The following is a 27,427-nucleotide window of genomic DNA, read 5'->3' as shown; positions in this document are numbered from 1 at the left end:
AATTAAACAGTTTTCTAAGGAGTGTGCTGCCACTCATTCTTTCCTTTCTATTATGCATGCTGTAATTCCTACCAGATCAGTTTTCAGTGATTATAGCAACCCTCTGCTTAAGAATATTCTATGGCTCCCCATTGCCTAAGGGATTAAAAGGCAAACTTTTCCCCTAACTCATTATAATCTACCTTTTCTTCTTTTCCTTGAAAACTTTGGAATCCTGCTAAAGTGTACTGTTCACCTTTACTGAATTCATTCCACTCTTTCTTACCTCTGCACATCTGCTTGCTTACATCATCCCCAATCCCTGGAACTCACCTCCACATTTTCTTTCCTCATTAAAATCCTTTTTTTGGGGGGGTGGGAGGGGTGGGGCAATGAGGGTTAATTGACCTGCTCAGGGTCACATAGCTAGTAAGTGTCAAGTGTCTGAGGCCAGATTTGAACTCAGGTCCTCCTGAATCCAGGGTTGGTGCTTTATCCACTGTGCCACCTAGCTGCCCTCCTCATTAAAATCTTAAACACCCACCAAGGCTCTCATCAAAATGCCATCTCCTTGTGAGATTTAAAATTGGATATTAGATCATAAATCTCCCCTACTTAACCCTTCCCTTAACTCATCTCCCAGACTAGTAAATGGAAGAAGCTTCTGGTTTTCTAGATAGAGCCTTTATTGTATATAAGGTATTGTTGATTAGAAGGATAGGAAAACAGAAATACAGTACAAATCGTCTTAAATCTAGGCTTAGTCTATATTCCTTATAAAAACTCACCAAACCGATTTAGGCCACCTTTGGAGTGAGTCAGACCGTCTGTGCCGCGCCGCCCGGAGTCCCGCCAAGCCGGCAAAAAAGGCTACTCCCCTTCTCTCCACCCCGGAAGTCAAAAAACCCGGCAGGCAGTCTGACATGCGCAGCAGGCGGACTGTACCCGGCAGGCAGTCTGACATGCGCAGCAGGCGGACTGTTCATCTCCTCCCCAAAAGGGTGGTCCTTGAAAAACTGGCGTCTTTCAGTTATCCTAGCCGACTGTTAAAAACTTTCATATTTTACCACATCCTCCATAAAGTTTCCTTCATTACCCCATCCTGTTCAGTTCTCTTATTGAATTTTCTTTCTATTTATGTTATTTCAATCAAAAGCAAGCAAGCATTTGTTAAGGGTCTACCATGAGCCTGGCACCACAGTGAAGGTAATGATACAAATACCAGGAGGAGATAAACTCTGCCCTCCAGGACTTTAGATTTTACTGATTGGATACAACAACTCACAGTAAATAGTACTTCTTTTTGGTGGGACCAACAGTTAACTAGAGGATCCGTATAGACCTCTTGAAGGAAATGGCACTTCAGCATTGCCTTGAAGGGAGCTAAATAGGTAGAGTTGGAAAGGAGCAAGGAGATCATTTCAGGTAAAGGAGGGAACTTGTACAAAAATAGAGCCTGGAAATATAATGCCATGTAAAAAGATCATTAAAGTAAACTAGTTTGGCTAGAAAATTGATTGTGTATCAATTTTGAATTATAATCTGTGTATAGTTATTATCTTCTATAATAAGATCTATATCATCCCTTCCAACTCTAAATGTATGATCCCATGATTCCATGAAATTCACAAGGAACTAACTGACAATTGCTCAAATTCAACATCTAGCTCCCAATGGCAAGATAATAAAAGGAAAACAGACAATTTGTCAAAGAGGATATAGAACTTGCAACTTATCAATTGGAGAAAAGAGTTCAACCTCTTCAGGAATCAAAGAAATGAAGTTTTACATAACTCAAGTAGCACATCACCATCACCAAACAAAAACAGCAATGGCAGAGGTCTCAGCTGTAAAAAAAAAATAACAGCATCTACCTCCCAGGGTTATAGTAAGGATCAAATGAGAAAACAATTGCAAAGTGCTCTGCACAGTCTCTGACATATAGTAAAGGCTACATAATAATAATAATAATAAATATTGTTGTTATTATTAAATTACCAAAGGGATAACTATAGAATTATATAAAATAACAAAATAAGGGGACAAGAAGATGAGGGGAAAATGGTGGGATTAAAATCAATTTATACTATAAAAGAAGTAATTGTTAAAACTATCTAGCTCTAGTTAATAAAAAAGAAAAGTAAATCAGTAAAATAATTAGAAAAGAAGCACACTTATTCAGGAGTCTAGTATGTGTTTCACAAACCTAAGCAAACTATTAGGGAAAGAATTTTTTATTCAGAGCTTAAGAAGACTGGATGGATTTAGACTAGTATTTTATACTATACATACTATAATTTCCAAATGCAAATTAAATATAAAAAGTTACATCTCAAAGAAGATAAAGGTGAATGGAAAATTAAATTTATTGTACTTGACGATGGATAAGGAAGCATTTGAATTTGTAATCAGCTATGGGATAGAGAATATGATAAAAGACATGAAACAATGCCAATTATTTTATAATATAGTCTATTATTTAAAAGAACCATATATTTGCTCTTTTGCATAAATAAAATCAATTAACCTAAAATATACAATCATAAAAATATCTTTGGATCAGGCATCTCTAATGAGTGTTAAAAATTAAAATTATCAGAGAAATACATATTAACACACCTCTGAGGTATCACAGATCCAATCAAAATAGCAAAGATGGTAAAAGATGGAAAAATTAAATGTTGGTAAGACTATGGGAAAACAGTCAAGCCAATTTCCTTCTGACTGAGTTATCTAATCATCATGGAAAGTAATTTTAACTAAGAAAATCTTCATATAAAATCTTCATACTCTTTGACCCAGACAGTTCATTGCTGGGATTATACTCCAAGAAAGTTATTCAATGAAGAAAAAACCCACCAGTGCCAAAATATTGATAGCAGAATAATTTGAAATAGCAGACACTTGGAAACCAAGCCATGGCAAACTAAACTGACTTCCTTTTTTGACATAATTACTAACACTAGTATAGATGAGGGAAATGGTATGGATACAGTTTATACAACATTTTACCAAAGCTTTGGATAATGTCTCATACAATTCTAGTGGAGAAGGGAGTGAGAATAGACAATATTACAATGATATAGATTTAGAAATGTTTGGATGGCCAGACTCAAAAAAAAAAAAAAGCTGTTAACGTTCAATGTCAATGTGACATTAGGTCTCCAGTGGAATATTCCAGAGATATGAGCTTCATCCTGAGCTGTTTACCATTTTTATCAATGCCTTGGATAAAGGTATAGATGGTGTGCTTACCAATTTGCAGATGACACCAAGCTGGGAGGGATAGCCTACTCAGTAGATAGTAGTCAGGACCCCAAAGAATCCTGACAGGTTAGAGCATCGGGATGAGTCCACTAAGATGCTATTTAATAGGTACATATATAAAGTCTTGCATGGGGGAACAAAAAAAAAAAATTAACCTCACAAGTATATGATGGCGGAGACATAGATAGACAGTGGTTATTTTGAAAAAGGGCTCTCTTAAAAGAAGTGTATAACCTTTAGGAACAGGAATATGATAGTCCTACTATAATCTGCCTTGATCTTGTCAGACTTCATCTGCAGGTTTGTGTTTCTATCTGGGTGACATGGTTTAAAGACTTGATAAACTGAATGTCTAAAAGGGTCAACACAATAGTGAAGGGACTTGAGTTCATGTCATATGAAGATCAGTTGAAGGAACTAGGATTAGCCTAGAGATGAGCCTGTGGGCAGGAAGGAGCATTGTAATACTCTTCAGGTGTCTGAAAGGTTGTCATGGGAAGGAGGGATTAGACTTGTACTATTTGGCTCTAGAGGGTGGAACCTGGAGCAATGGTACAAGATGCAAAGAGTCAAATCCAGGCTCAATTTCAGGAAAAACTCTCAATTAGAACTATCCTAAGTAGAATGGGATGCTTTGGAGAGGTAGTAGATTCCCTCTACTTGGAGATTTTTAAGCAGAGACTGGATGACTATGTTATTGTGAGAGTCATTTGAGTACACAGATTAGATTAGATGGATACTATGGTTCAGTGGTTGAATGTGCCAGTCGCTATCCCAGGTGCTGAAGACAAGAAGATAGTTCTTGCCTCAAGGAGCTTCTATTTCACTGGAAGAGACAATATGTTTATATAAAAATATACAAGATATAAGGTAATTTGGTGATGGGAGGTGGGGAATAGTAGGGAAGTGGATCAGGAAATGTTTTGCAAAGAAAGTGGCACTTAAGATGAATTTGGAAGGAAATTAAAAAATTCTAAAAGACACAGATGAAAAGGGTACACTCCAGTCATAGGGAACAGAAAGCCAGTAAGCACCAGGGGACAGAGATTAGAGATAGAATGTCTTATTTCAGCAACAGATAGAAAACCAGCCTGGCTGGACCACAGAGCACAGGAGGAAGAGTGATATATGATATGATATGATATGATATGATATATAATATATGGTTGGAAATGTAGGTTTCAGCTTAGGATTTGAAGGGGTTTTACAAGCTAAACAGAGGAGCTAATATTTCATCCAAGTAATAACAGGGAACCACTGGAATTTATTAAACAGAGGAATGAAATGATCAGCCTTGCACTTGAGTAAAAATACTTTGGCAGCCATGTGAAAGAAAGAATGGGGGGGCAGCTAGGTGGCTCACTGGATAGAGCACTGGCCCTGGATTCAGGAGTACCTGAGTTCAAATCTGGCCTCATACACTTGACATCTACTAGCTGTGTGACCCTGGGCAAGTCACTTAACCCCCACTGCCCCACGAAAAGAAAAAAGAAAGAAAAAAAGAAAGAAAGAAAGAATGGAGGGTGGAAAGGTTTGAGACCAATGAATTCATAATTTCAATAGCTGAGGTAAGAAGTAAAAAAAGCTTGAACTTGAGTCGTGGCCAAGGGCACAAAGAGAAGACATGCCAGAAGTGAGGGATGAAGGAGAGCAAAATTGATTGGGAGTGGAACTTCTTTCTCCTGCCTAACCTTCAGATTTAAGAGGGAAAAGCAGTGAAATGAGGCTTCTCATTTGGCCTTGGGGTTTCTATCTCCTGCTATTGTTATGACCTGCCAGATCTCCAGCTTCCTCTGGGAAGAGGAATAGTGACTTTCACTCAATGATTTAACATATTTACACCTGGCCATACCCTACACATCGAAGATTTTCAATAGCTGTCGGCCATCATCCAAACCCAACAGATTGCCCTCTTCATCATATCTATTCCATTGCTTATCTTCAACCTCTCCTTGTCTACTGGCTCCTTCCTTGCTGCCTACAAACATATTCATGTCTCCTCCATCCTCAACAAAACTCTCATTTGATCCTTTTCTCCTGGGCAACTATCATTCTATATCTCTTCTACTGTTTGTGGCCAAAATTCTTGGAAAGGCAGTCTATAATAGTGCTTCCACTTCCTTTCCCCTCACTCTTCATCCAGGTCATGCCCACTAATCATAGGTGTCCCTTAAGTCTCTTCCCTGGGCCCTCTTCTCTTCTCCTACACCATTTCATTTTGTAAGGCCGATAGCTCCTATGAAGTTATCATCTCTAAACTGGTGATTCTCAAATCTACTTATTCTGTCCTAATCTCTCTGCTGACCCCCAGTGGTGCACTTCCACCCGCCTTTTGGACATCTCACACTGGATATACAGAAAATATTTTAAATTCAATATGTCCAAAACTGAACTTGTTATCTTTTCCCCTAAACTCCTCTCCTCCCAACCTCCTTATTATTGTAGAAGGCTACACCGCCCTCCAAGCCCTCAAGCTCAGAAATTGGATGTTATGATTAAATCCCATATCCTGCCCCCCTTACCGCACCCATTCTGTTGCTGTGGCCTATTGATTTCCTCTCTGTAATCTCCCTCAAATATGCCACCTTCTCTCCCCTGATACTGGCAACGCCCTGGGACAGGCTTTCATCACCTCATGCTTGGACTCTTGCAATAGCCTGCTGGGGATCTGCCTGCCTCAAGTCTCTCCCCAAACAATCCATTCTCCATTCAGCCACCAAAGTGATTTTCCTAAAGGGTGAGTCTGACTATGTCACCCTCCCCCCACTCAATAAATTCCTCTCACCTCCAGAATCAATCACAAAAGCCTATTTGATGTTCAAAGCCTTTACAACCAAGGTGCTCTACCTCTCGGTTTGAGGCATTTTCTCTGGCATCTCCAATGCCTAGAATACTCTTCCTCTTCATCTCTGCTTCCTGAAATCCTAACTAAAATCTCATCTTCTGCAGGAAGCTTTTCCCAGTCACTCAATTCTAGTGCCTTTCCTCTTTCTGATTTATCCTGTATATAGCTTGTTTGTACAAATGTCTTTGCTTGTTGTCTTCCCCATTAGATTATGAGCAGGGACGGCCTTTTGCTTCTTTTTGTATCCCCAGCACTTAACACAGTGCCTGGAACAGGGTGGGGGGGGGAGGATGGCAATAAGTATTTACATAACATATATGCAGTTCTGAGCACTGTGCTTATTAAGCATTTTACAAATATCTCATTTGATCCTCATGATAATCCTGATAAGTGCTGTTATCCCCATTTTATAGTTAAGGAAAGAAACTGAAGCAAACAAAGGTTAAATGACTTGCCTAGGTACACACAGTTAATATCTATGTCCAAATCTGAATGACTCCAGGCCACCTAGCTTCTTAAAGGCTTACATATAAGTAACTTAATTAGCTTACTGACTGAGGTAAAAATGACAAGACATGGCAAATGACCAGCTATATTAAGTGAAAGAAAATGAGAAGTTGAATATAAAACCAGGTTGTGAAAACGGGTGACTGGAAGGCACTCAACCCAACTAGTTAAGTTTGAAGAACGGTGGGCTATAGATCACATTGCCACAGATTCTAATAATTTGATATCTAAGTTTACACATTGCAAATCCACTGCCAAAATATGGAGAATGGAAGAGCCTAATGGCCCCTTAGTCAGAAAACACAACTTCCTTGCAAAGTGGAGAGAGAGGACAGCCACAGGCAATTTTGTTTTAGAATAGAAACTTGTGTGTAAAATCTTACAGAGGACAGAATGTAAGTCTAAGCACTATAAATAGTGTGAATGAGGCCCAGCACTCTATCCACTGTACTACCTAGAGAAAGCTATTTTCTTTCAAGGGCACTGTGGTTCTTACAAGCATTATCTCACAGGTGGTTATCTGCAGAAGTTTACAACTGAAATTCCAGATTCACAAGAACATATATATATTTTATATATATATATATATACACACACACAAATATATATACAATAATTTCCATATTAGCTAAGGAAGTTTAAGAATGGTTCTTACTTGACAAACATTTGCTAAATTCACTTTATTTCTCTTGTATGCTAAAAACCAGACCTTAACATTAATCACGAGAAGAACTAAGGCATAAAAATGAAAGATTCCAGTGCCGATTATTAAGCAGATTACTCTGGAGAAATCTCCACGTATACCTTACAGAACAGTTCCTCCCAGCCCCTCCCCTCCATGATCACCTGGAGGTCAAGCACACCCCTATATCTATGGCTATTTTAGGATTACAACTTGAAACAAGGGATCTTGAAGGAGCATCTGGTCCAGTCACCTCTCTGAGGACTGCAGTGCAGAGGCCCACTTACTCGCCCATTGGTGGTGAGCATCAAAGCCAGGACTGATCCCAGGTCCTCTAACTCTAAACAGAACATTTTCCCCACCAGACACCACTGTCCATACAAAGAATAAAATAGCTCACTCGCACAATGAATTTTCTCTAGCATTGCCAATGAAGCCACTGGCTTCCTTTAGTTTATTATGGCTTAGAACAGACATCTTCAGTGCAGCTGTACTGACTAGTGCAGCTGACCACTACTGTGGGCTGGGTTATGATAGAGAACAGGAACTTATTCTCAGTAACACTGCTGCCAGAAGTGTTAGCAGTGCAACTTGCCCTAATCTCTGAACTTGTTCTCCAATATGTGGACCATCTGGGTCAACCACATTCTATTCAAGCCCACCAAAGATCTTCCATCCAGCCAAACAAAAGAAGCTTCCACAGCACTTTCACAAGAAGTAGGCTGAAAATGGGAGGATGGGATTCTTTTTGCAAAGGAAAAGGGTAAAGTCAATTTCCAAGGCTGGCAGGGTCACATGTTTGTTACTTGGCTCCTTTTTAAAGCAAAGGATTTCTAATCTGCTTCCTTCATGTAAATTACCACTTCATCAAAAAATAATGATTCTAGAGGATCATCATGGATTTACAAAGGAATCTCACTAGTAAACAAGTCTTAACTATTTCACTTTATAGCTGAGGATACTGAGCTTTATTCAGGTTAAGAGACTTGTCTAGGGGCAGCTAGGTGGCGCAGTGGATAGAGCACTGGCCCTGGAGTCAGGAGTATCTGAGTTCAAATCCAGCCTCAGACACTTGACACTTACTAGCTGTGTAAGCCTGGGCAAGTCACTTAACCCCAAATGCCTCACTAAAAAAAAAAAAAAAAAAGAGAGAGAGACTTGTCTAAAGGAGGTAATAGGTAGCAAAGCCAGCAGTCTAAATACAGTGTTTTTCAACCTATTCTGCTTTGACTCTCAATATGCTTCCTCCTAGAAAAGCAATATTGATAGGTTGGCAAGCATTCTCTAAGACTCATTTATTTAGACTAAATGCTGCAACTGATACAATCTTTTTATTCACTGTTTTATTTTGAGATTTCCTTGATAACTTCAGCCTAATTTTGAATAAGCATATTAAATATCACCTACCATTAAACAAATATCAGAGCTGATTATCACTATGAAATGTAGATGTGAATAAACATTTTAAAATGGCAATAATTTTTAATGGAGAAAAAAATGCATATCTTCCTTTCTGGGGGTGGAGGGAGAAGGTAGGGTGAAAAGAGAAAATGAATATTGAGTAGAGCAGTCTTACCTCAGGATCATCATCATCAAAATCATGGTAAGTGGTATGATCTGGATTATTCACTTTGTCCAAAAGTTCGATAGCCAAAGACCGGGTTAAAGGTTGTGTGACAAAAGGGTGCTATGGGATAAAAGGAAAACAGGAAATGAAAGTATATTAAAAAGGTAAGTAGATGACTTTTTACCTAAAGACTGAAATATTCAGAACACAAAATACCTGCAGTAACTTTTCAGCTGTTGGCCTTTTTTTTGGATTTTTGGTAAGTGCCATTTTCACAAAGTGATGAAAACTATTTGACCTAATAAATTAAACAATAACATTATGAGCATTTATAGTTAAGTCACTTAAACATTCAAGTGAATATCAAGAAAATATTTACCATTTCATTTTGTCCTTTAGCTTGGGTGGCTGAAAGTTGCTTTTTGTCATTAGGAACAATGCTCTAAAAATCAATGATAAATTATTAGTCAATGAGTTTAATTGTTTTTAATATATTTCACATTGTTAAATGATTTACTATGGGTTTTTTGTTTTTTGGTGGGTTTTTTTTGGCAAGGCAACTGGGGTTAAGTGACTTGCCTAAGGTCACACAGCTAGTAAGTATCAAGTGTCTGAGACTGGATTTGAATTCGGGTCCTCCTGACTCCAGGGACAGAGCTCCATCCACTGCACCACCTAGCTGCCCCTTGCTCCCTCTTTAAAAAAAAAAAAAAAGCAAACCAAAAACACAACTAACCTCATTGGATGCAAATCAAACATGGGAGGCTGGAGTTCTGCAAGCTCTATTGCAGTTATCCCCACTGCCCACAGGTCACACAGCTGGTTGTATCCACCTTTCCTTTCAACTGCAGCTACTTCAGGAGCCATCCTGAGGAGTATATAACAGCAAATGTTTACATTATATTCTCCACAGACAAAAAAAACAAACCCACTTAATATCTTTTTGAAATCTTTTTTCCCTTTAAGTTCGATAGACGTTGTTTTGTAGATCTAATTTCCATATATCCAAGGTATCTGGAGGTGTCCCGTATCTTTCTAAAACTTGCTTTTCTCTAGTATTTCCTTTGATGCTGTCTAAACTGGTTGGCTTAGACACCAGGAGCTCTAGGATTGAGCCTTGATTACCACTTAGTCTAAATCATGATGCCCAAATCATAGTTTTGCAAAGTCAGTTTACAGAAAAATTTACTCACACTAGCTGTTTGGCACCAGGACAACCCACGGTTGAATGACTAAATTTTTCATTATAGCTATTAGAATTGTTAAACATGTGGACAGAAATAGTCAAATTGACACTGATTTACAATTAGAATAAAGATGACCTGCATAAGATATTTTGCCAAAATTAAAAAAAATTTTTTTCACTGTATTAATTAGTAGCAAATAGGACTTTCTAGAAAGGATTACCCAAAAATATATTAATGTATCTTCTTAAAAAATTATTTGGAGTAATTAAATTGTCATTGAGTTTTACATGATTTCTTGATCTAAATTAGAATAAGTTTGTTTCTTTTAAATTTGATACAATTTTGTTCTAATTATACCTCTATCAAATTTGTTTTGTATGACTATATAGAAATATATTAATATCTATAATAATATATATTAATAGTATATTTTGTTTTTCTTGCCCTCTTAATGGGTGGGAGGAGATAATTTGCAACTGAAAATAAAAGAAAATTGAATAAAAATGTATCTGATCAATTAAAATATTTAGGTACTGTTCTCTACAGATGCAAGAAAAAAAATGCTCAGTCACCAATTTTATAACAAAAAATGAGATCTCCATTAGTCCAATGTTGGCATTTTAATTAGGGTGGCCTTACAACAGTCACCTAAATCTTTTAATTTTAAGGTTTTTTAGAAACCATGCCTCCCTAAACATATCTCTACTTGTACCATGCTAGAGCACATTGCACTACTTCTATGATGCCAGAAAGCCCACCATCAGAAATTCACTCTTTTCCACTTTGGAGGGACCAAAAATCTGATGGCAAAACCACGAATTAAGCATGTGATTCTAGTATTTCCGGAAGATCTTTAAGTACAAAGTAGGTGCTCAACAAATGACTGTTGACTGACTTACATATGAGGCAAACACCTGAAGCTATTTTAAAAGACCAAGAGATTCTAAATACAAATATTCTAGGAGGGAAAACAAACTGACAATTTTATGAAGAACTCTTGTCCAAAAGACAGACCTGATATAGGCAAGAAGGGAGAAAGGATGGGAGAAAAGTAATGTCTGGGATGGAAAAGAAAGAAACAAAAAGTGAAAGTCTGTAAAAGTGACAAAAAGAAACTTCTACTAATTTATAATTTTGTCTAAAGTTAAACCAGTTAATTGATGTAGATTTATGAACCTGCTTGTGATTTTAATTATGTAAGTGTTCTGTTGTTTCAGTTGAGTCTGACTCTGTGACCCCAATGGGGGGGTTTTCTTGGCAAACATACTGGAGCAGTTTTTCATTTCCTTCTCCAGCTCATTTTACAAATGAGGAACTCAAACAAACAGGGTTAAGTGACTTGCCCAGGGTCACAAAGCTAGCAAGTATCTGAGGCAGGATTTGAACTCATGAAGATCAGTCCAAGTTCAGTGCTCTATCCACTGTGCCCCTTAGTTGTCCTAATTTCAAGTATAGCAAAGCTTAATTCTGGAGTCTTAATTTGGCCTATCTAGACTACAGTTACCGTAGTAACAGGAAAGGTTAAAGAATGAAAGAAAACTATCTCCTTTGTTAGGAGAAAAAGGTTTGAAGAAGGAACATTAAAAACAACAAACTATCTTACTACAATTTAATAGGTTCAGATAAGAATAAAAGCGTTTGGACTGAGTATTCTCAACTCCCTTCCAACTCCAAGCCCTGTGGTTAATTCAATTTAACAAGTGCATGTCCTCCATGCCTTTTAGTATTCTTGGGCATTCTGGAAGCTGAGGACCTTTTGGACAAGGAGTCTCATAAAACTAGTCTAAGCTATCAGCATCATCCACGACCAACATTTACTATGCTGCGGGTCTTTGTAGGACACTGTCCTTGGGAACATGGACACAGGAATGGAAAAGCCCTCGATCTATTATTTAACTGGAGAGATGCCCCCACCCGGCCAAATAATGATAATGTAATGAGTGCCAAGTGGTGACGGCACCAACTGTGGAACCTTTACAGACTATATCCTCTCCTCTTCCATGCTCTGTTGGGCTGGGAATATTGAACAGGCTAGTCTGGTTGAAGAGGATAGTTCCCAGATGAGAACAGTGGAGGATAAAGGCTGGAAGGCAAATGTAGACGAAATTCTCTAAAGCAATGCTAAGGAAATTATGATTTATTTCAATAAAAAATAGAATGTCATTTAGTGAGGAAAAGTGGAGTTAGAAAGACTGTGTCGTAGTGATCACATAGGTGTGATGTGATGGGGACCCAGAGTTAACTAGTTAACTAGTTAACTAGCATAAGATTGGAAAGGAAGTACCAGATGAGAAATGATCATTATGGAGCTTCTGTTGGAATACTTCCAGTGACAGAAACATTTTTCCATAGTTCCTTCTTAAAAACTCCAAAGTATTTGTCAATTGTAGGAGTATTTCTCTCTTATAGCACTAACATAGTATTTCTGACTCACATGCTTTAAAAGTAAAAGTTATAATGTTTTCGCCTCAATTTAAGTATCTTTTTGAACTGTTGCTAGAAATTCAAAATATGTATTTTATTTTTTCTCATTCAGCAGGAAAATATTTTATAAATCGATCTCAAAACATTCATATTCGATTAAAATGAAATTACCAATATGGTGTGCCAATGAAAGATTTCCGTTTGGCAATGGTAGCTGTTATCTGTGCAGATACTCCAAAATCAGCTATTTTAAAAGGGGGAAGGAAGATTGTTAATAAAGGGAATTGGTTTTAAGCAGAAAATTTAAAATATCAAATGTAAAAAGAAAAAGGATTTTAAATCATGAATTTTTATTAAAGAAACAGAAACCCAATATAAAGACTAAACTTATTTATTATTTGTACTATTTAAGCAAATACTACAGAATACCAAATCTATATGCAAGAAATATTCTGTTATCTAATCCCGTATAAATTAAATTTCTATGGAGCTTGACTTCAATATATCAAAGACACATATATAAGGAAAAATAGAGTTCAGGGATTTATCGTAGTGCTTTATCATTCTATTAGATTGTTATTGAAAAAATTCTTTATAGAATTTTTAGTAGAAATTAAAAATTTCTAAATAAAAGGTTCTATATTAGACCCCTTTCTTCCACGCCCCCCTTCTTTAGGCAGAATCAAATAAGTCACCAGGGTCACATATGTCAATCCATTTTATAAAGTAAGATGTATAAGGAGTGTAGAAAATCTCCCATTAGAATCCAGCACTATTATCTGGAATTATATGAGATTTTATTGTTCAGACTATAATTTTGAATTCTATACTATTTCCATATAGAATAGGACTGAACTAAAGTTACATGTAACATTTTGCCACAATCCACCAGATCCAGCACTAATAAAAATTAGAATGATAAAACTTGTTCATTACTAACTCATCACAATAAGATAGGTATCTTTATAGACCAACAAAGATGAGTTGGTTAAATATCTGATCATTTTCCTTGCCCTATCTGTACATGGAGGTCCATATATACTTATCTGTAATAAAGCTTTGATATACTATTAATATTTTAAAAAAAAACAAGTAGTTACTATGTTGAGAAATTATTCCCTGTCAGAAGCTTGTAGATAGTGGCATTTGGGTTGTTAATTCCCTTATATAACTATAGTTTGAGCAAACAAATCATGAAATAACCATCTAAGATGAAATTTTAAACTAAGTCAACACAATCAATGTACAAACAATATTTTTCTATAGGTTGAATTCCATTCAATATATGAAACATCTACTGTCACTGGGTTGTTTTTTGTTTGTTTGTTTTAGTTTGGGGTTTTTTGGGGGGGGGAGTGTTAATCTAAAGTGTAGTTCTCATATCAGCATGTTGCTAAAAACAATATCCTCAAAGTCAGAAATGAACCTTCACAGATCCCAAGATCCCTGGGATAAATGAGCAAATTATGAAGCGCACTGAATTGAGGAAGAAAATATTTAATAAGCCAGCAAAATGGTTTGGTGAATCAGGAAGATCTGGCAGAGGTGGGACCTGACCAATCCTTCCTCAGACACTGTGTCTGTCTGTGGGCAAATCCCTTAATCTCTTGATGCTTCAAGTTTCCTAATCTGTAAAACAAAGGGCTGGATTTTTCAGCTCTAACTCTATGAAATAAATCCTAAATATCTGTTGAGTGTCTAACATGCCTTTTGGAACCATGCTCTAAATACGTCTCAATATTAGCACTTCACATATATTTGTGTATAATAACTATATACATAACTTTATACTTTTCAAAGCATTTTCACATGTAATATCTAAATGGATCCTCGTAACAATCTGGAAAGGGACATGGGGTGATTTTATATACATGTGAAAGATGAAGAAATAGGCAATGAGAACTTAAGCTGATTTGCCTTAGTGTCAAAAGAATTCAGACATCTGACATCTTAGTATTCTTTAACTATATCACCATATATATTTTTGATTTCCACTACCTTTCTCAACTTCCCAAGTCTTTTTGTGCACTGTGCTAGTTTGAGTAGTTTAGCACATTTTACCCTCATAAAACATTAGTATATTTGATATAGAAAGTAAAATGAATTCTTGTAAGCTTGCTAAGCACAAGAAGTCTAAACAATGAACTCCTCTCCCCATATATTTTCTTTACTGATTGTTATATGGACGAATATCACATTGGATTTTCCACAGTAGCTAACAATTATAATTAAATTAGTAAAGCATTATCACTATAAGATACAGAAATACCATCACTATAAAGAACCCTTTATTATAATTAGGTAAAATGAGATTTTACTAATATTAAATAGTTTGACATGTAAAAAAAATCTAATTATTACAAGAAACCTATTATATTTTGATAAAGAGTCTATAAATGCACAAAATTTCAAATTACTTACCTAATTTCACATGGCCATTATCTGTTAATAGAATATTTGCTCCCTTCAAAGTGAGAAAATATTAGTTAAAATTATGCAACTTGTACTCACTTTTAAACAAATGTATTAATGGCTAAAAATGTAAAAAATATTTAAAATGCTGACATGTAATAGTCTCAAAAAATCTGAGTGCTTAAATTTTTAATTACATAGAATTCATTAATTTATTAATTGGTAAATTTGTAGCCAAATTTACCATTTGCCTTCCATGTCGTTTCATTACTTTGAGAGTCTACTTTCTTCAGTACTTAAAAAAACTGATATTAGTATGTATTAATATTCGAGTGTTTTATTAATCTTTGTATACTATAATTTTTCTATTAATGAAATTCTTCCACTAATAAGTTAACAGAACATTTTATTTAAATCACTGCTGTGGTGAGAAACTAAATAAAATGTGTCTACTTGATGGAGCTCTGGCTAGAGGACACATTAAAGCAATGTGCACCAACAAAGGCACTTCGCCACTCCTGTTGACATGACCCTCTAGCATATTTGTACAGTGAAGATGAAGAATACTTTATTTTTTAATGAGTGCTTATGAATCATAGGCAGCTATTTTATGGGATTTACTAAACACTTAGTAGTAAGGAGAGAAAAGAAATATAGAGGTAGGAGGAGAGAATAAAAACAACGAAAAAGAAAGGTTCTCTAACAGGACTCTTTCCAGTGGAGGGCCCATTGTTATCAGTGCAGACCTAAGAATCCCATTCAATTCAAAATAGTTTACTAAGCACCTATGAGCCAGACACTCTATTAGATTTAGGGAAAAGGAAAAAGCAAGAAAGAAAAACGGAAAAGAAACCAAGAAAATAGTAAAAGAAAAAAAAACAGTGAGGGGAAAAGATGTGTCAGGATGAGAGAAGTAATGTTCCAGTAGAAATTCTCTGAGAAATCACAGAATAGCATTTGGAGCAGACTGACAACCACAAAGGCACAGTGATGACAGTTTAATCATCTATCAATCAGGTCAGGTGAAAGCCATTAGAAAATGGTGATTTGGGTAGTCCTTAAATTACTCATTTTAATGCCTTATCAATGTTACTTCACTGATGTATTAAGAATTTCCTTTAATGTAAAGATATGAAAGTTTCAGGAAGGCCTAATTTTAAGGACATAGGAAAATAAAGAACTCTGCACAACAGTTTTACCAAGAGAAAAACTTTTTTAAACAAACTGCCGGGACAAAATTATAATGAAGCATACATACCTTTATATCTCTGTGCATTTTTCCTTTACTGTGTAGATAATATAATCCCTGAAGGTTCAAAGATAAACATTTATATCAGAAAGCAAGTCTTATACTCAGAATTTAAGAGTATTATACTTTACTTATAATGTTAAAAGTTTAGGTAAAATCTACAGTTTGCTTCTCTGAACTTACTTTAAAATAAAGGCAGAATCAAAGAAATGATGCAGAACCAAAGAGTACTAACAAATATTCACATACCAGACAGATAACCAAGTGAGCAAATTCTTTAAATAGTTTAGAATTCTACCAACCTAACACAAAGTACACATATAATATTTTCTAACTTTGGTAATTGTCATGTTTCTTACTTGAACACAAAAGAAGAGTAAATACAATATGTATAATAACAGAAACACTGAAGGGATTAAAAAAGTGTAGTTTTGGTTACATTTGAATTTTTATACTTTTATTTGAAAAATAGATCCTTCTTCACAAAGGACACATCCAATCATAATATTAAAAAATCAAAGTATAATGTTTAAATGATATTTTGCTAAACTGCTAAACCCCAACCATGTAGCCAGATGGATCAGATGCTATTCCTTTTCGTACAAAAAGATAAGAATTCCTTAAAAATCAATTATTTCAACTACCTGTAGTGTTTCCCTGCTAACATAGGCAATCTGCTGTTCTGATAGAGGTCCAGTCACTGAAATGGGGGGAAAAAAGTGTCAGTCTTACAAGTTTCAATCCACAAACAATCAAATTACACATGACAACCACCTATCTTTTCAAGATTCCCAGTTTTGTAGTTTCTGATAAGGTGTTTTTTCTTCCTTTTTCCAGTTTGCCTCTTAAAATATGGAATAGAGGGTTGTATATTGAGAGAGGAAATCAGAGGAGTTCTTAATCAATTTAGCATTTGGAGCAAATGAGAGGTAGTTTTAAGGGACATCATTCCTTAACCTGAATGAATTCCTAATAATAGAGCTGGTCTGTAAACAACCATCTAACATCTACCAAAACTGCAAAATTTTACAAAATTGTTTCAGTACAGTGAAAGAAAACTACCTATCTCATTTAATTCCATCAGGGTAGAAGAGGATCTATAGGTTTGCAAACAAACTATATCAATTTTGGTGGATTTAGAACCACCCAGATTTGAAGCTTCAAAAATGGGCCCTTTAACTGACTAACTAGGTAGAGGGAAACGCTCAGCATTTTTGATATGACAGAGTTTTTGTTGGTAGAACACTTGATCATGCTGAGTTAATAATCCTCAAGATTTGTTGGCATTTTGGACCAACAATGACACTAAATATTCTGGTATACTCAGGTAAATATTACAAAATACTTTAATAATGACTCCAGCTTAAGCCAAGACATTTACTTAAGGGCACATTTTACTGAAAGCATTAATACAGATTCTAGAAAATCTTCTGATTTAGTTCTTCAGGTCCTTGATTATCTAGTGTCTCTGTCTTCCTCTCACCTTTATTTACCACTGCTCCTCTCATACACTCTCTGACTACGCCTAGCACTTGCACATGTATCATACTAACCCAACCTATTTTTACTCATGCTGTTTACAATATACCCTTTCCTCTCTTTAACATTCCAAATATTAACCATCTGTCAAAACCTAGCTTAAGGCATACCCCTCCACAAAGCCTTCTAAGAATACTCTGGCAACACAGTACTAAGCTCATCTTGTCATTTTCTTATTTCGTTTATTTACAGTGTAAATACAAAAGCTGTTTACTATGCCCATGCATTGCCTACTATGTGCAATCATTGTACAAGATGTTTGGAAGATATAGAGACAAATAAGAAATGCATTCAATAAGCTGATAACCTAGGAGGGAAAATAAGACAAGGACACAAACAACTGCAATATAAATCAAACAAAATAAATATATTAAAGGTGCCAAGTAGCATGAGAAATTCAAGGAATACATAATTTCCAACTTGAGGGAGTTAGGGAAGAATTCCTGGAACACAGGATATATCGGAGTGGGGTCTTAAAAGACAGGTAGGGTTTCAAAAGGAAGAGGGGGGGGGGAGGGTTTAGTATGGTGAGGAAAATACTCTAACAGCCAAAGTGCAAGATAAGGAAGAGCTAGACTGGTATGTCAGTGTAAATGAGAGTTACTTCTGAGAGAAAAGGGGCAAAGCTTGATAATGCATTTGGAAGAAACTTATTCAAGGAAGAACCAAAGATGAGACTGAGATTTTTAACTAATGATGAGGAAAATAGGGTTACCAACAAAAGAAATAAAGGAAGATATTTAGGTGACATATGGTAAATTTCATTTTGGACATGCTATACTAAAGATGCTAGCAGGACATCCAGGTGCAGATTACAGTAGAAAAGGTTGGAAAGAAAGACCCCAGTTCCTGCCTAGTTGTACAGTTTCATTTAAAAAAAGTCACTATCCATAGCCACCTTACCCTTCTTGGAATATTCAGTGGTGATGATAGCTTACATTTATACAATATATTTTTTTAATTATAAAAGTATTTTATTATTTTCCAGTTACATGTAGAGATAGTTTTCAACATTTGTTTTTATAAGATTTCTAGTTTCAAATTTTTCTCCCTCCCTCCATTCCCTCCCCAAGTCAGCAAGTAATCTGATATCGGTTATATATTTACAATAACATTAAACATATTTCTGCATTAGTCTTGTTGTGAAAGAAGAATCAGAGCAAAAAGGAAAAACCTCAACATTTATACAATATTTTACAAAGTACAAAGTGATTTCTTAATAACATCCCTAGACAGTTAAGTAATAGGTGCATTATTACTCATACTGTACATATGGGGAAACTCAGACACAGGGGGATGAAATAGTTTGCTAAAGGTGTGAGAAAATTATTAATAACGGAGTGTTTTGGGGACTCAAAGACACCGCTCCCCCCAGGAACTTTGGCTGGTTTTGCAGGGCCAGCCCAGAGTCAGGAGAATTTCAAAAGTAGACTGACCTTCCTGACTACCTAAAGGAAGTTAGCTCACTTAGACCACCCTCGAGTCATGCCAATCAATGGACATGTTACTGGCCAATCAGCTTGGATCAACGTGCAATGACCTGCCTCTACCTGAGACAGGATAAAATTCCTCAGGGAGGGGTCTCTGGCTCTCTTGGCATTCTTCCCTCTCCCACACAGCCCTCTGGCTCTTGCCCTCTATCCTAGGTATGTACTCTCACTTTCTTTAACATTTAATATGCTTTAATAAATGCTTAATGCCCCCAAACTGGTGCAGTAGTCTCTAATTTCTAAGTAGCAATATATTAGAAACCCAGCTAATTTCCCTAAAACCTGGAACAGAGACAGGCACCCCCACACATTTTCAAATGACACAAAGGTTAGCTACAAAGTTGTGGAACTAGGATGAAAACTTGAGTTTTCTGAGGCCCAGGGCTCTTTTTATTATACTGTACTACCTCTCAAGGTGGCCAAAATCAGAGGCAGAGACAATTTCCTACACTTGATATTCCACACTGTTAAAAGATGTCCTCCATTTGAAATTAGGGCAGGGCTCCCTCAGAGCAGAAGAGGAAGAGAATAAACTCTTAAGAGTTCTATTATCTACCCAGACTCCCTTTATTTTAAAGTAAGTGATGTGACAATCTGATGTTTTGGATTTGTTGTGCTCTGACATCTATAAACTTTTCATGTATGTTCAAATATTAACTATTGGGAGTAACACAAGGCAATTTTTTCCATTCCAAATGATTTTCACTGCAATGACACTGTGAATAAGTATTCACCTTTTATAAAAATATGAATTTTAACTTACCATGATATATGTCCTGCAAAGAACCACCTCCACAAAACTCCATGCAAATCCATAGTTTATCTCGCCTGTAAAAAAGGATGCACTTATGATTTTCTCATGGTTACATTTACCTATGTAAGGTAACAGATGTCTTAATTATATTATAATAAAATGCAATCTATACTTAAAATTTAATTTACTCTCAGGGAGTTAATTCCTTAATAATAATGTATAACTCAAACAAGAAAATAATTTTATTATGTTTTAATCAATTTTTAAAAGAAAAAAAAAAGCTGAAACACTTTAGATGTAAAAAGCCAAACCAAAATATTTTCTCTTGTTCTACCATCACCCTAACGTGCTATCTTTGGCTAAATATTGATCAAAGAAGAAATATTTGGAGTAATTATGAAAAGCTATCATTAGCTTTTTAAAAAATGGAAATTCCCTTTTCATTACTGAAAGTTTTATATATAGAAATCCCACTTATCCATTTATCTGGTAATAAACAATTATTTCCAAAGCATGTCATGTATTTCAAGATTCTAAAATAAACACTTCTACAAAAGCATCACTGTAAGGTTGTAGTTTGGGCCCACAGCGGTTTTAGAAGGTAATCTGTAATCTTCATCCATGGAAGGAAAATTCTAATCAACAGTATTTTGAAATACTGGAGTGGCCATCATTGTAAGAAAGATACAAATAATGGTGATGGAAAAGCCTTCCATCTCTCATCTCTGGGAGCAAACCCATCAAGTAAGAGGGCAGAAAAGGGGAAAAAAGTGGCTGGAATACCTAAACTGAAATAACAACAACAATCCAGCAACACTCAAAATGCTTCTCAGAAATGGTACTGTTTAAACTTTTTACTATTTACTTGTCTCTAAAGCAAAATTTACAAGCTCAGTGTAATTCCTACCCAAAATCAGGGCAAGAGTGCAATATGAAATTTACTAGTAAAGATTTACTACTCAAGAATTGCAGGATACACATGTGTAGAACACATCCTTTTTTGAATAAGGTCATCAAAAAGAGCTAGAAGTTTCCATTAAAATATCATGTTAGAATCCCTAAGTCTGAATTTCAGGAAACCAGTGCCCAATTAAGTTATTAGTAGGTAGTTTGTTGATTTCTAGTCTAGAACATGTTCCAAAACAAAATACATTATTTTGCTTTGCAGTCATCACTGCTAGGTAAGATCAATTAACAATATTTTTAACTTTAATATGAGTAGCAAACAAAACCCACAAACTTTCAAAACAAAGAGCAAAAATGAAGACTAGAAATCAAAGGGTGAATTTCTGTTATGTGCGATTTATTTCTGTCTCCTAAAATTCCCATGATTTAAAAAAATTGATCTACTTTTCTCTTATATGTTACCCCTTCCCCCCAACATAATAGAGCCCTCCCTCGTAAAAACAAAAAGTGAAATAAAACAAATCAATACATTGGCCATGTCTAAAAATATATGTCTCCTTCCATATCTCTAGTTCATCACCTCTGCAAAGAGGCGGAATGTAAATTTCATTTTCAGTGGTCACTGTGCTGATCAGAGCCTTTGAAGTCTAGAAATGTTGTTTTCCTTTACATTAGTGTTATCACCATGAAAACTGTTCTGGTTATTTTTCTTTCTTTCAGTTCCCATAAATTTTCCCCAAGTCTTTCTGAATTCATCATATTTGCCATTTAAAAAAATTTGTTTTAAATTTATTTTTAATTAAAACATTTACACAACATAGTATAATAAAAATAATTGCACATGAAACTATGAATCTCTTATGCAAAATTTGCTATTTGTTTTAAATATAATAAAATTATCACATAAATCTTCTTTTCCTCCTTATCCCCCACCTTAGAGAAGGCTAACATTAAACAAAGAAGCACATATGCGTAAAATTATTCTATATATACTTTTGTCAGTTCTTTCTCTGGATGTGCAGAGTGTTTTTTTTAATATGTCCTTTATTATTAATTTGGGTATTTATAATAGTCAAAATGACATATTTGCTTAAAGTCATTCTTAAAACAATATTACTGTTACTGTGTACAATGTTCTCTTGGTTCTGCTCATTTTGCTCATTATTTCATGCAAATCTTTCCCTGTCTTTCTAAGATCATTGAGTTCATCATTTCTAATAGCCCAGTAGTACTTCATTACAATCATCTGCCACAAACTGTTCAATCATCCCTGAGCTGATGGGCAGCCCTGCAATTTCTGGGTCTTTGGCCACAACAAAGAACTGCTCTAAACATTTTATGATATATAGGTTTCTTTCCTTTTCTCCTAATCATCTTTGGAAATAGATCTAGAAGTGCTAGGTCAAAGGGTAGAAGCACTTTAATAACTGTTTGAGCATAATTCCAAATTGCTTTTGTGATGTTTAAAATGTGGGTCCTAACCTGCCCCCACCCCCTCAGTTTTTTGGGGGAAACTGGCTAAGATTTAATGATAAATTAAGCAAGAGTTTAGGCTCTTAAGGATTTATTAAAGAGTAAGACAACACATGGGATCCATAACGCCAGAAAAGTCTATCTACTTTCTTCTCTTTTTCTCTGTCCACCTTTTCTCTGTCTCCCACCAAGCCAAAGTCCTGAATGAAAAGAGGCCCTCTCTTTTTCTCCATCTTCCGTCACATGCTGGTTCCTGAACGAAAAGAGGAAGATACAGCTAGCCAGCCTCCGCTTCCTACTTCCTGTCTCCGTCCCCAAAAGGGGAGGTCCTTTAAGCTGATTGGTTGAGAGTGGTCTCCTGTTGATGGTGTAGTCCACAGCCTCTGAGAACAACACCCTACTCAGGGCCAGCCAGGTATGGTCTCAATTTAATCATTCTTAAGTAGGTTCTCAGTCAGTTTCTCAGTCTCACCCAATTCAATCAATTCCAAATCAATCTTCAGGTGGGGCCCCTGGGCAGCTGCCAAATCCCATTATTTTATCACAATTTCCAAATGGTTCAATTAGTTCACAATTCCACCAACAATTAATTAGTGTCCGAATTTTCCCATATTAATCCACTTCTTAAAGAGCACAAACTTTGTATTACATTCATATAACATAATTTCTTTAGGCATTTCTCAACTAATGACCACACACTTTGCTTCTCATTCTTTACTATCACAGAAAGACTTGCTATAAATCTTTGTACTGTGGAAATTTATTGTGATTTGGGGACCCAGCCTTTGGGCTGAGATTAAAAAGCCTTAGGCCCTCATGGGTTTTTTCTGTGTAAGAGTGGCTAGGGTCCCTCCCCCTCCACTTCAGCTGGGGCAGGGGGGGGGGGGGGAACACCTCTGAGACAGGCTAAGTCGTGCAGAGGAAAACCCTGAGCCAGGGATGTGGCATGGTGTGGCCCGTTTGCACAACAGAAAGGCACACAAAAACCCTCAGAGACGCTGGGGTTTGCTTCACCCAGCCCCCAGCTCAGCCTGGGGAGCATGGGCTCTGCTGGCCCTGGGGCTGGCCAGCCCTGAGTTTCACCGGGGAGAGCTGGTTAATAAAAAGGGGGCTGGCAAGGGGGGAGTGGATACATGGTTGAAGAGGAGACAGTACAAGGAGGTTTGAGAAGGCAGTAAGAGAGGAGACAGAGGAAGGAGCCGTACAGAGTAAGGGGCTTTTTAGGGTTCAGCGGCAGCAGCAGAGAGACATGCCGGAAAGCACTCAGGTTGTACATTTTATTTTCCTGTATTCTTAATTTTAAATTGTATCTCATAAATAAACCCTCTGCTATTAAATTGGAAGAGGCTTCTTAATCTTTTGCTTATCAATTTTGAGAGGAGCAAGTGTGAGGGAAATTTTTAAAATGCCCTAACAGATTGGCTTAGGAAATTAATAGCAGTCAGATAGCCAGCCAGTCAAAAGTCCCCAGATTAGGCCCCCAGTCAGATTAGGCCCAGTAAATCAGTTAAAATATTTCCACAGTACACATAGGTCCTTCACTCTAGAAGTCTTTGACCTCTTTGGGGTATATACATAGTAGCCAGTATAGATAAGGTTAAAAAAAGACTACACTATTTAGTGACTTTTGGATGTTAACTTAAAATTATTTTGCAGCATGGCTGGAATGATTAGAAGCTCCACTAACAATGCATTAGTGACCTGTCCACCTACAGCTCCTCTAATATTTACTATTTTTTCCTTTTGTTATCTTTGCCAATTTGACAGATGATTGACACTGCCCATTTTACTTGTTATGATTATCATCACCTCTTATTTAGTAAAGAATTAAACCCCCAGTCATAGTAGTGAAACATGATCTCTCAGGCTCTCTTCCCCATTAAATAAGAATAGATAATTTATCCACTTGGACCTTAGCAAGGCATATGGCATAAGAACTAGAATAAACCTAATTTTTGCCAGACCACTTGAACAGGGAATTCTTACCAATAGCTGGTGTCCTTGGGTTTCTAAATACCATACTATATTCAACTAATTCTGGGTTTACTTAGGCTATCCAATGATTAACTGTTCTTGATCTTGCGATTCATTCTTGATCTTTTGTTTCTGCAAATAAATTAATAACCCCTTGGTACATTAACTGAGATAGTCCTAAATCTGCAGACCAATTTTGCAGATGATGGCATTTGAGAGTTTAAAGGGACTTTAGAGGTCATCTAGTCCTGCTTAAATACAAAAGGAACCCCATTATAACATACCTGACAACAGGTGTCCAGCTTCCAAGTAGGGGAAACCCATATCCTCTTCAGGCAGGCAAATGCTTTTTCAGATAACTCTAAATGATGGGAAATTTTTTCCTGATATTGAGTCTGAATTTTTGACTTCCACCCAATGCTTCTGCTTTTGAGTCAAGCAAAACAAGTCTAATTATCTCTCTCCATGTGACAACCTTTCAAATGTTTTAAGCCAGCTGTTACATTCCTCCCAAATCTTCATTTCCTCAGGCTAAACATGACAAGCTCCAATTGATTCTCATTTTAAAGAATCCAAGGCCTTTCACTCCCTTGGTTGTCCTCCAGACATTCACCTGTTTATCCACATCCTTTTTCTTTTCTTTTCTTTTCTTTTTTTTAGGCAATGGGGGTTAAGTTACTTGCCCACAGTCACACAGCTAGTAAGTGTCAAGTGTCTGAGGCCGGATTTGAACTCAGGTCCTCCTGAATCCAGGGCTGGTGCTTTAACCACTGTGCCATCTAGCTGCCCTATCCACATCCTTTTTAAGTGATGCCACATAGAACAAAACACAAAACTCCAGATGAAATATAACAAGGCAAAGTACAAAAGGACCATAGGCAACACACTTTCTTTCACCTTAAACCTTTTCCTTTCTCACTCCTACCATCTTCTTGTACTCATTGAGTGATGATTCTCAGATCTCCTAACCTCTCTCTGAATCTTGGTACTTACATCTCCAACTGCTTATTAGACATCTTAATAACACTGGATGTCCCAGAGACCAAATTCAACATGCTTAAAATGGAACCCATCATTTTTTCTCCCAACAGACTCTCTACTGTGAAACTTTGCTAATACTGTTGAGGGTACCACCCTCTTCCTATGCACCCAGGCACAAAAGCTAGACATCATCTTCAACTCCTTTTCCACCCTCATATCCAATCTGTTTCCAAGTCTTGTCAATTTAGCCTTCACAACACCTCTTTCATATGCCTTCTTCTCTCCTCTGACACTACTTCACTCCCTGGTGCAGGCAAACCCATATCATCTCATGCCTGGACTACTGCTAGTGAGTTGGCCTGCCTCAAGTTCCTTCCCACTCCAACAGTCTTCCATTCAGCTGTCAAGCTGATCTTAAGGTGCAGATCTGACCACATTATCCCCCAATTCAATAAACTCTGTGGGTTCCCTACCACTTCCAAGATCAAATATAACATCCTCTATTTGGCATTTTAAGCTCTTCACAACTTGGCCCACTCCTACTTCTATAGTATTCCTTATACTCTGCTCCTCTTCATGTTCTCTGTGATCCAGTGATGTTAACCACCTCCTGCTACAACCCAGCCTACAAAATGAACATTTTCGTTGGCTGTTCCTCATGCTTGGAATACTCTCCTCATCTCTATCTCCTACCTTCCTTGAGAACTTAGCTAAAATTCTTTCTACAAAAAGCCTTTCATGAGGCCCTTTAATTCTATTATTAGATCCAATTTATCCTCTATCTTGTTTGTACATAAATCGTCTGTAGGTTGCCTCCCCCACAAGACTGTGAGCTCCCTAAGAGTAGGGAAGACCTTTTTGCCTCTCTTTGTCATTCCAATACTAACTGACTCACAAAGACATGGCTGTCTCTTGATGACCCAACTTCCTGGCCAACCATTCTAGCACTGGTTGATCATACTTCTCCCTCCCCACCTTCCCAACCCATTGTTTGTGGTGGCCTTTTCCTTGCTGTTGCTCACATAAAACCTTCCATGTCTCAATCTGATGAATTTTCACTGGCTGTTCCCTATGCATGTAATTTTCTCCCTCCTCTTTGCTTCTTGGCTTCCCTGGATTCCTTTGGTTCTCAACTAAAATCCCACTCTCTATAAGAAGCCTTTCCCAATTCCCCTTAATGTCAGTGTATCCCCTCTTTTGATTATCTCCATTTTTTCCTCTTTATAGATTTTTTGTATATGGCTGTTTTTGCCTTTCTTTGTATCATCAGCACTTAGCACCATGACTAGCACTAAACAAATAATTATTGACTTGACTATTACACCCCTACTTCTGGATCTATGCTTCCCCTCTTAATATAGCCCAAGTCTGCATTAGAGTTTTTGGCTGCAGCATCACACTGTTAATTCATATAAAGTCACCCCCCACCCCCACACACCAGATTTTTCTCTAAATAATTGCTGTCTATCTGTGCCTTCTCCCATCCTAAACTTGCAAAGCTGATTTTATGTTTATTTTACTGAAGTTTATTGTATTAGATTCATCCCAGTGTTCTAATCTGTCAAGATCTTTTTAGTTATTAGCTGTGTTAGCTGTTCCTCTCAGCTGGTGTCATTAGTAAACTAGATGAGAATAACATCTCTACCTTTATTCAAATCATCAATAAAAATTATAAATGACAAAAGACCCTGCTCAGATCCCTGGGATACTTACTTCACTGAAGACTTTCTGACATACTGACACTGAACCATTAACATTTAAATATTCTTTGAGTCTGGTCATTCAACCAGTTCCAAATCCACATGATTACACTGTTATCCATATCATAATTCTCCCATCTTCTCCTCAAGAATAGTAGTCTAAGAAAACCCTATCCAGAGCATTGCTCTCATCTAGCTCCCCTTACAAGTTCAGTAATCCTGTCAAAAAATGCAAGGGAGGCTAGTTTCACATTACCCATTCTTGATGAAGCCATGCTGGTTCTTTTCAATCATTGGTTTCCTTTCTGCTTATTTGTCAAACATTTCTTTAATGGTTTGTTACATAATTTCCCTAGAGCTCAATGTCAAATACACTGGCCTCTAATTTGTAAACTCTGTTCCCTTCCCATTTTAAAAAAATCAGGTCAATTAATCAGTAAACATTTATTAACAGCCCAGTATGTGCCAGTCACTCTGCTAAGCACTGGGGA

General features: G+C 36.7%; 1 protein-coding gene across 4 annotated transcripts in view; it reads right to left on the bottom strand.

Moving 5' to 3' along the window:
- MAP4K3 (mitogen-activated protein kinase kinase kinase kinase 3) overlaps positions 1-27,427 on the bottom strand; it is a 195,150-nt gene that overhangs the window by 72,535 nt on the left and 95,188 nt on the right. For all 4 annotated transcript variants that reach the window (XM_043988090.1, XM_043988091.1, XM_043988092.1 and 1 more), the window contains exons 4-12: positions 19,912-19,976; positions 16,764-16,819; positions 16,129-16,176; positions 14,880-14,922; positions 12,630-12,702; positions 9,584-9,715; positions 9,227-9,289; positions 9,064-9,145; positions 8,857-8,967 (exon numbers count right to left, since the gene is read on the bottom strand). In XM_043988090.1, the coding sequence (XP_043844025.1) occupies positions 8,857-8,967; positions 9,064-9,145; positions 9,227-9,289; positions 9,584-9,715; positions 12,630-12,702; positions 14,880-14,922; positions 16,129-16,176; positions 16,764-16,819; positions 19,912-19,976 (673 nt within the window). The remainder of the gene's footprint in view (positions 1-8,856; positions 8,968-9,063; positions 9,146-9,226; positions 9,290-9,583; positions 9,716-12,629; positions 12,703-14,879; positions 14,923-16,128; positions 16,177-16,763; positions 16,820-19,911; positions 19,977-27,427) is intronic.

The sequence above is a fragment of the Dromiciops gliroides genome, chromosome 2 (assembly GCF_019393635.1).
Source record: "Dromiciops gliroides isolate mDroGli1 chromosome 2, mDroGli1.pri, whole genome shotgun sequence".
NCBI lineage: Eukaryota > Metazoa > Chordata > Mammalia > Microbiotheria > Microbiotheriidae > Dromiciops > Dromiciops gliroides.
Note: the sequence above shows the minus strand (reverse complement) of the source record. Positions and strands in the feature narration are given on the sequence as shown.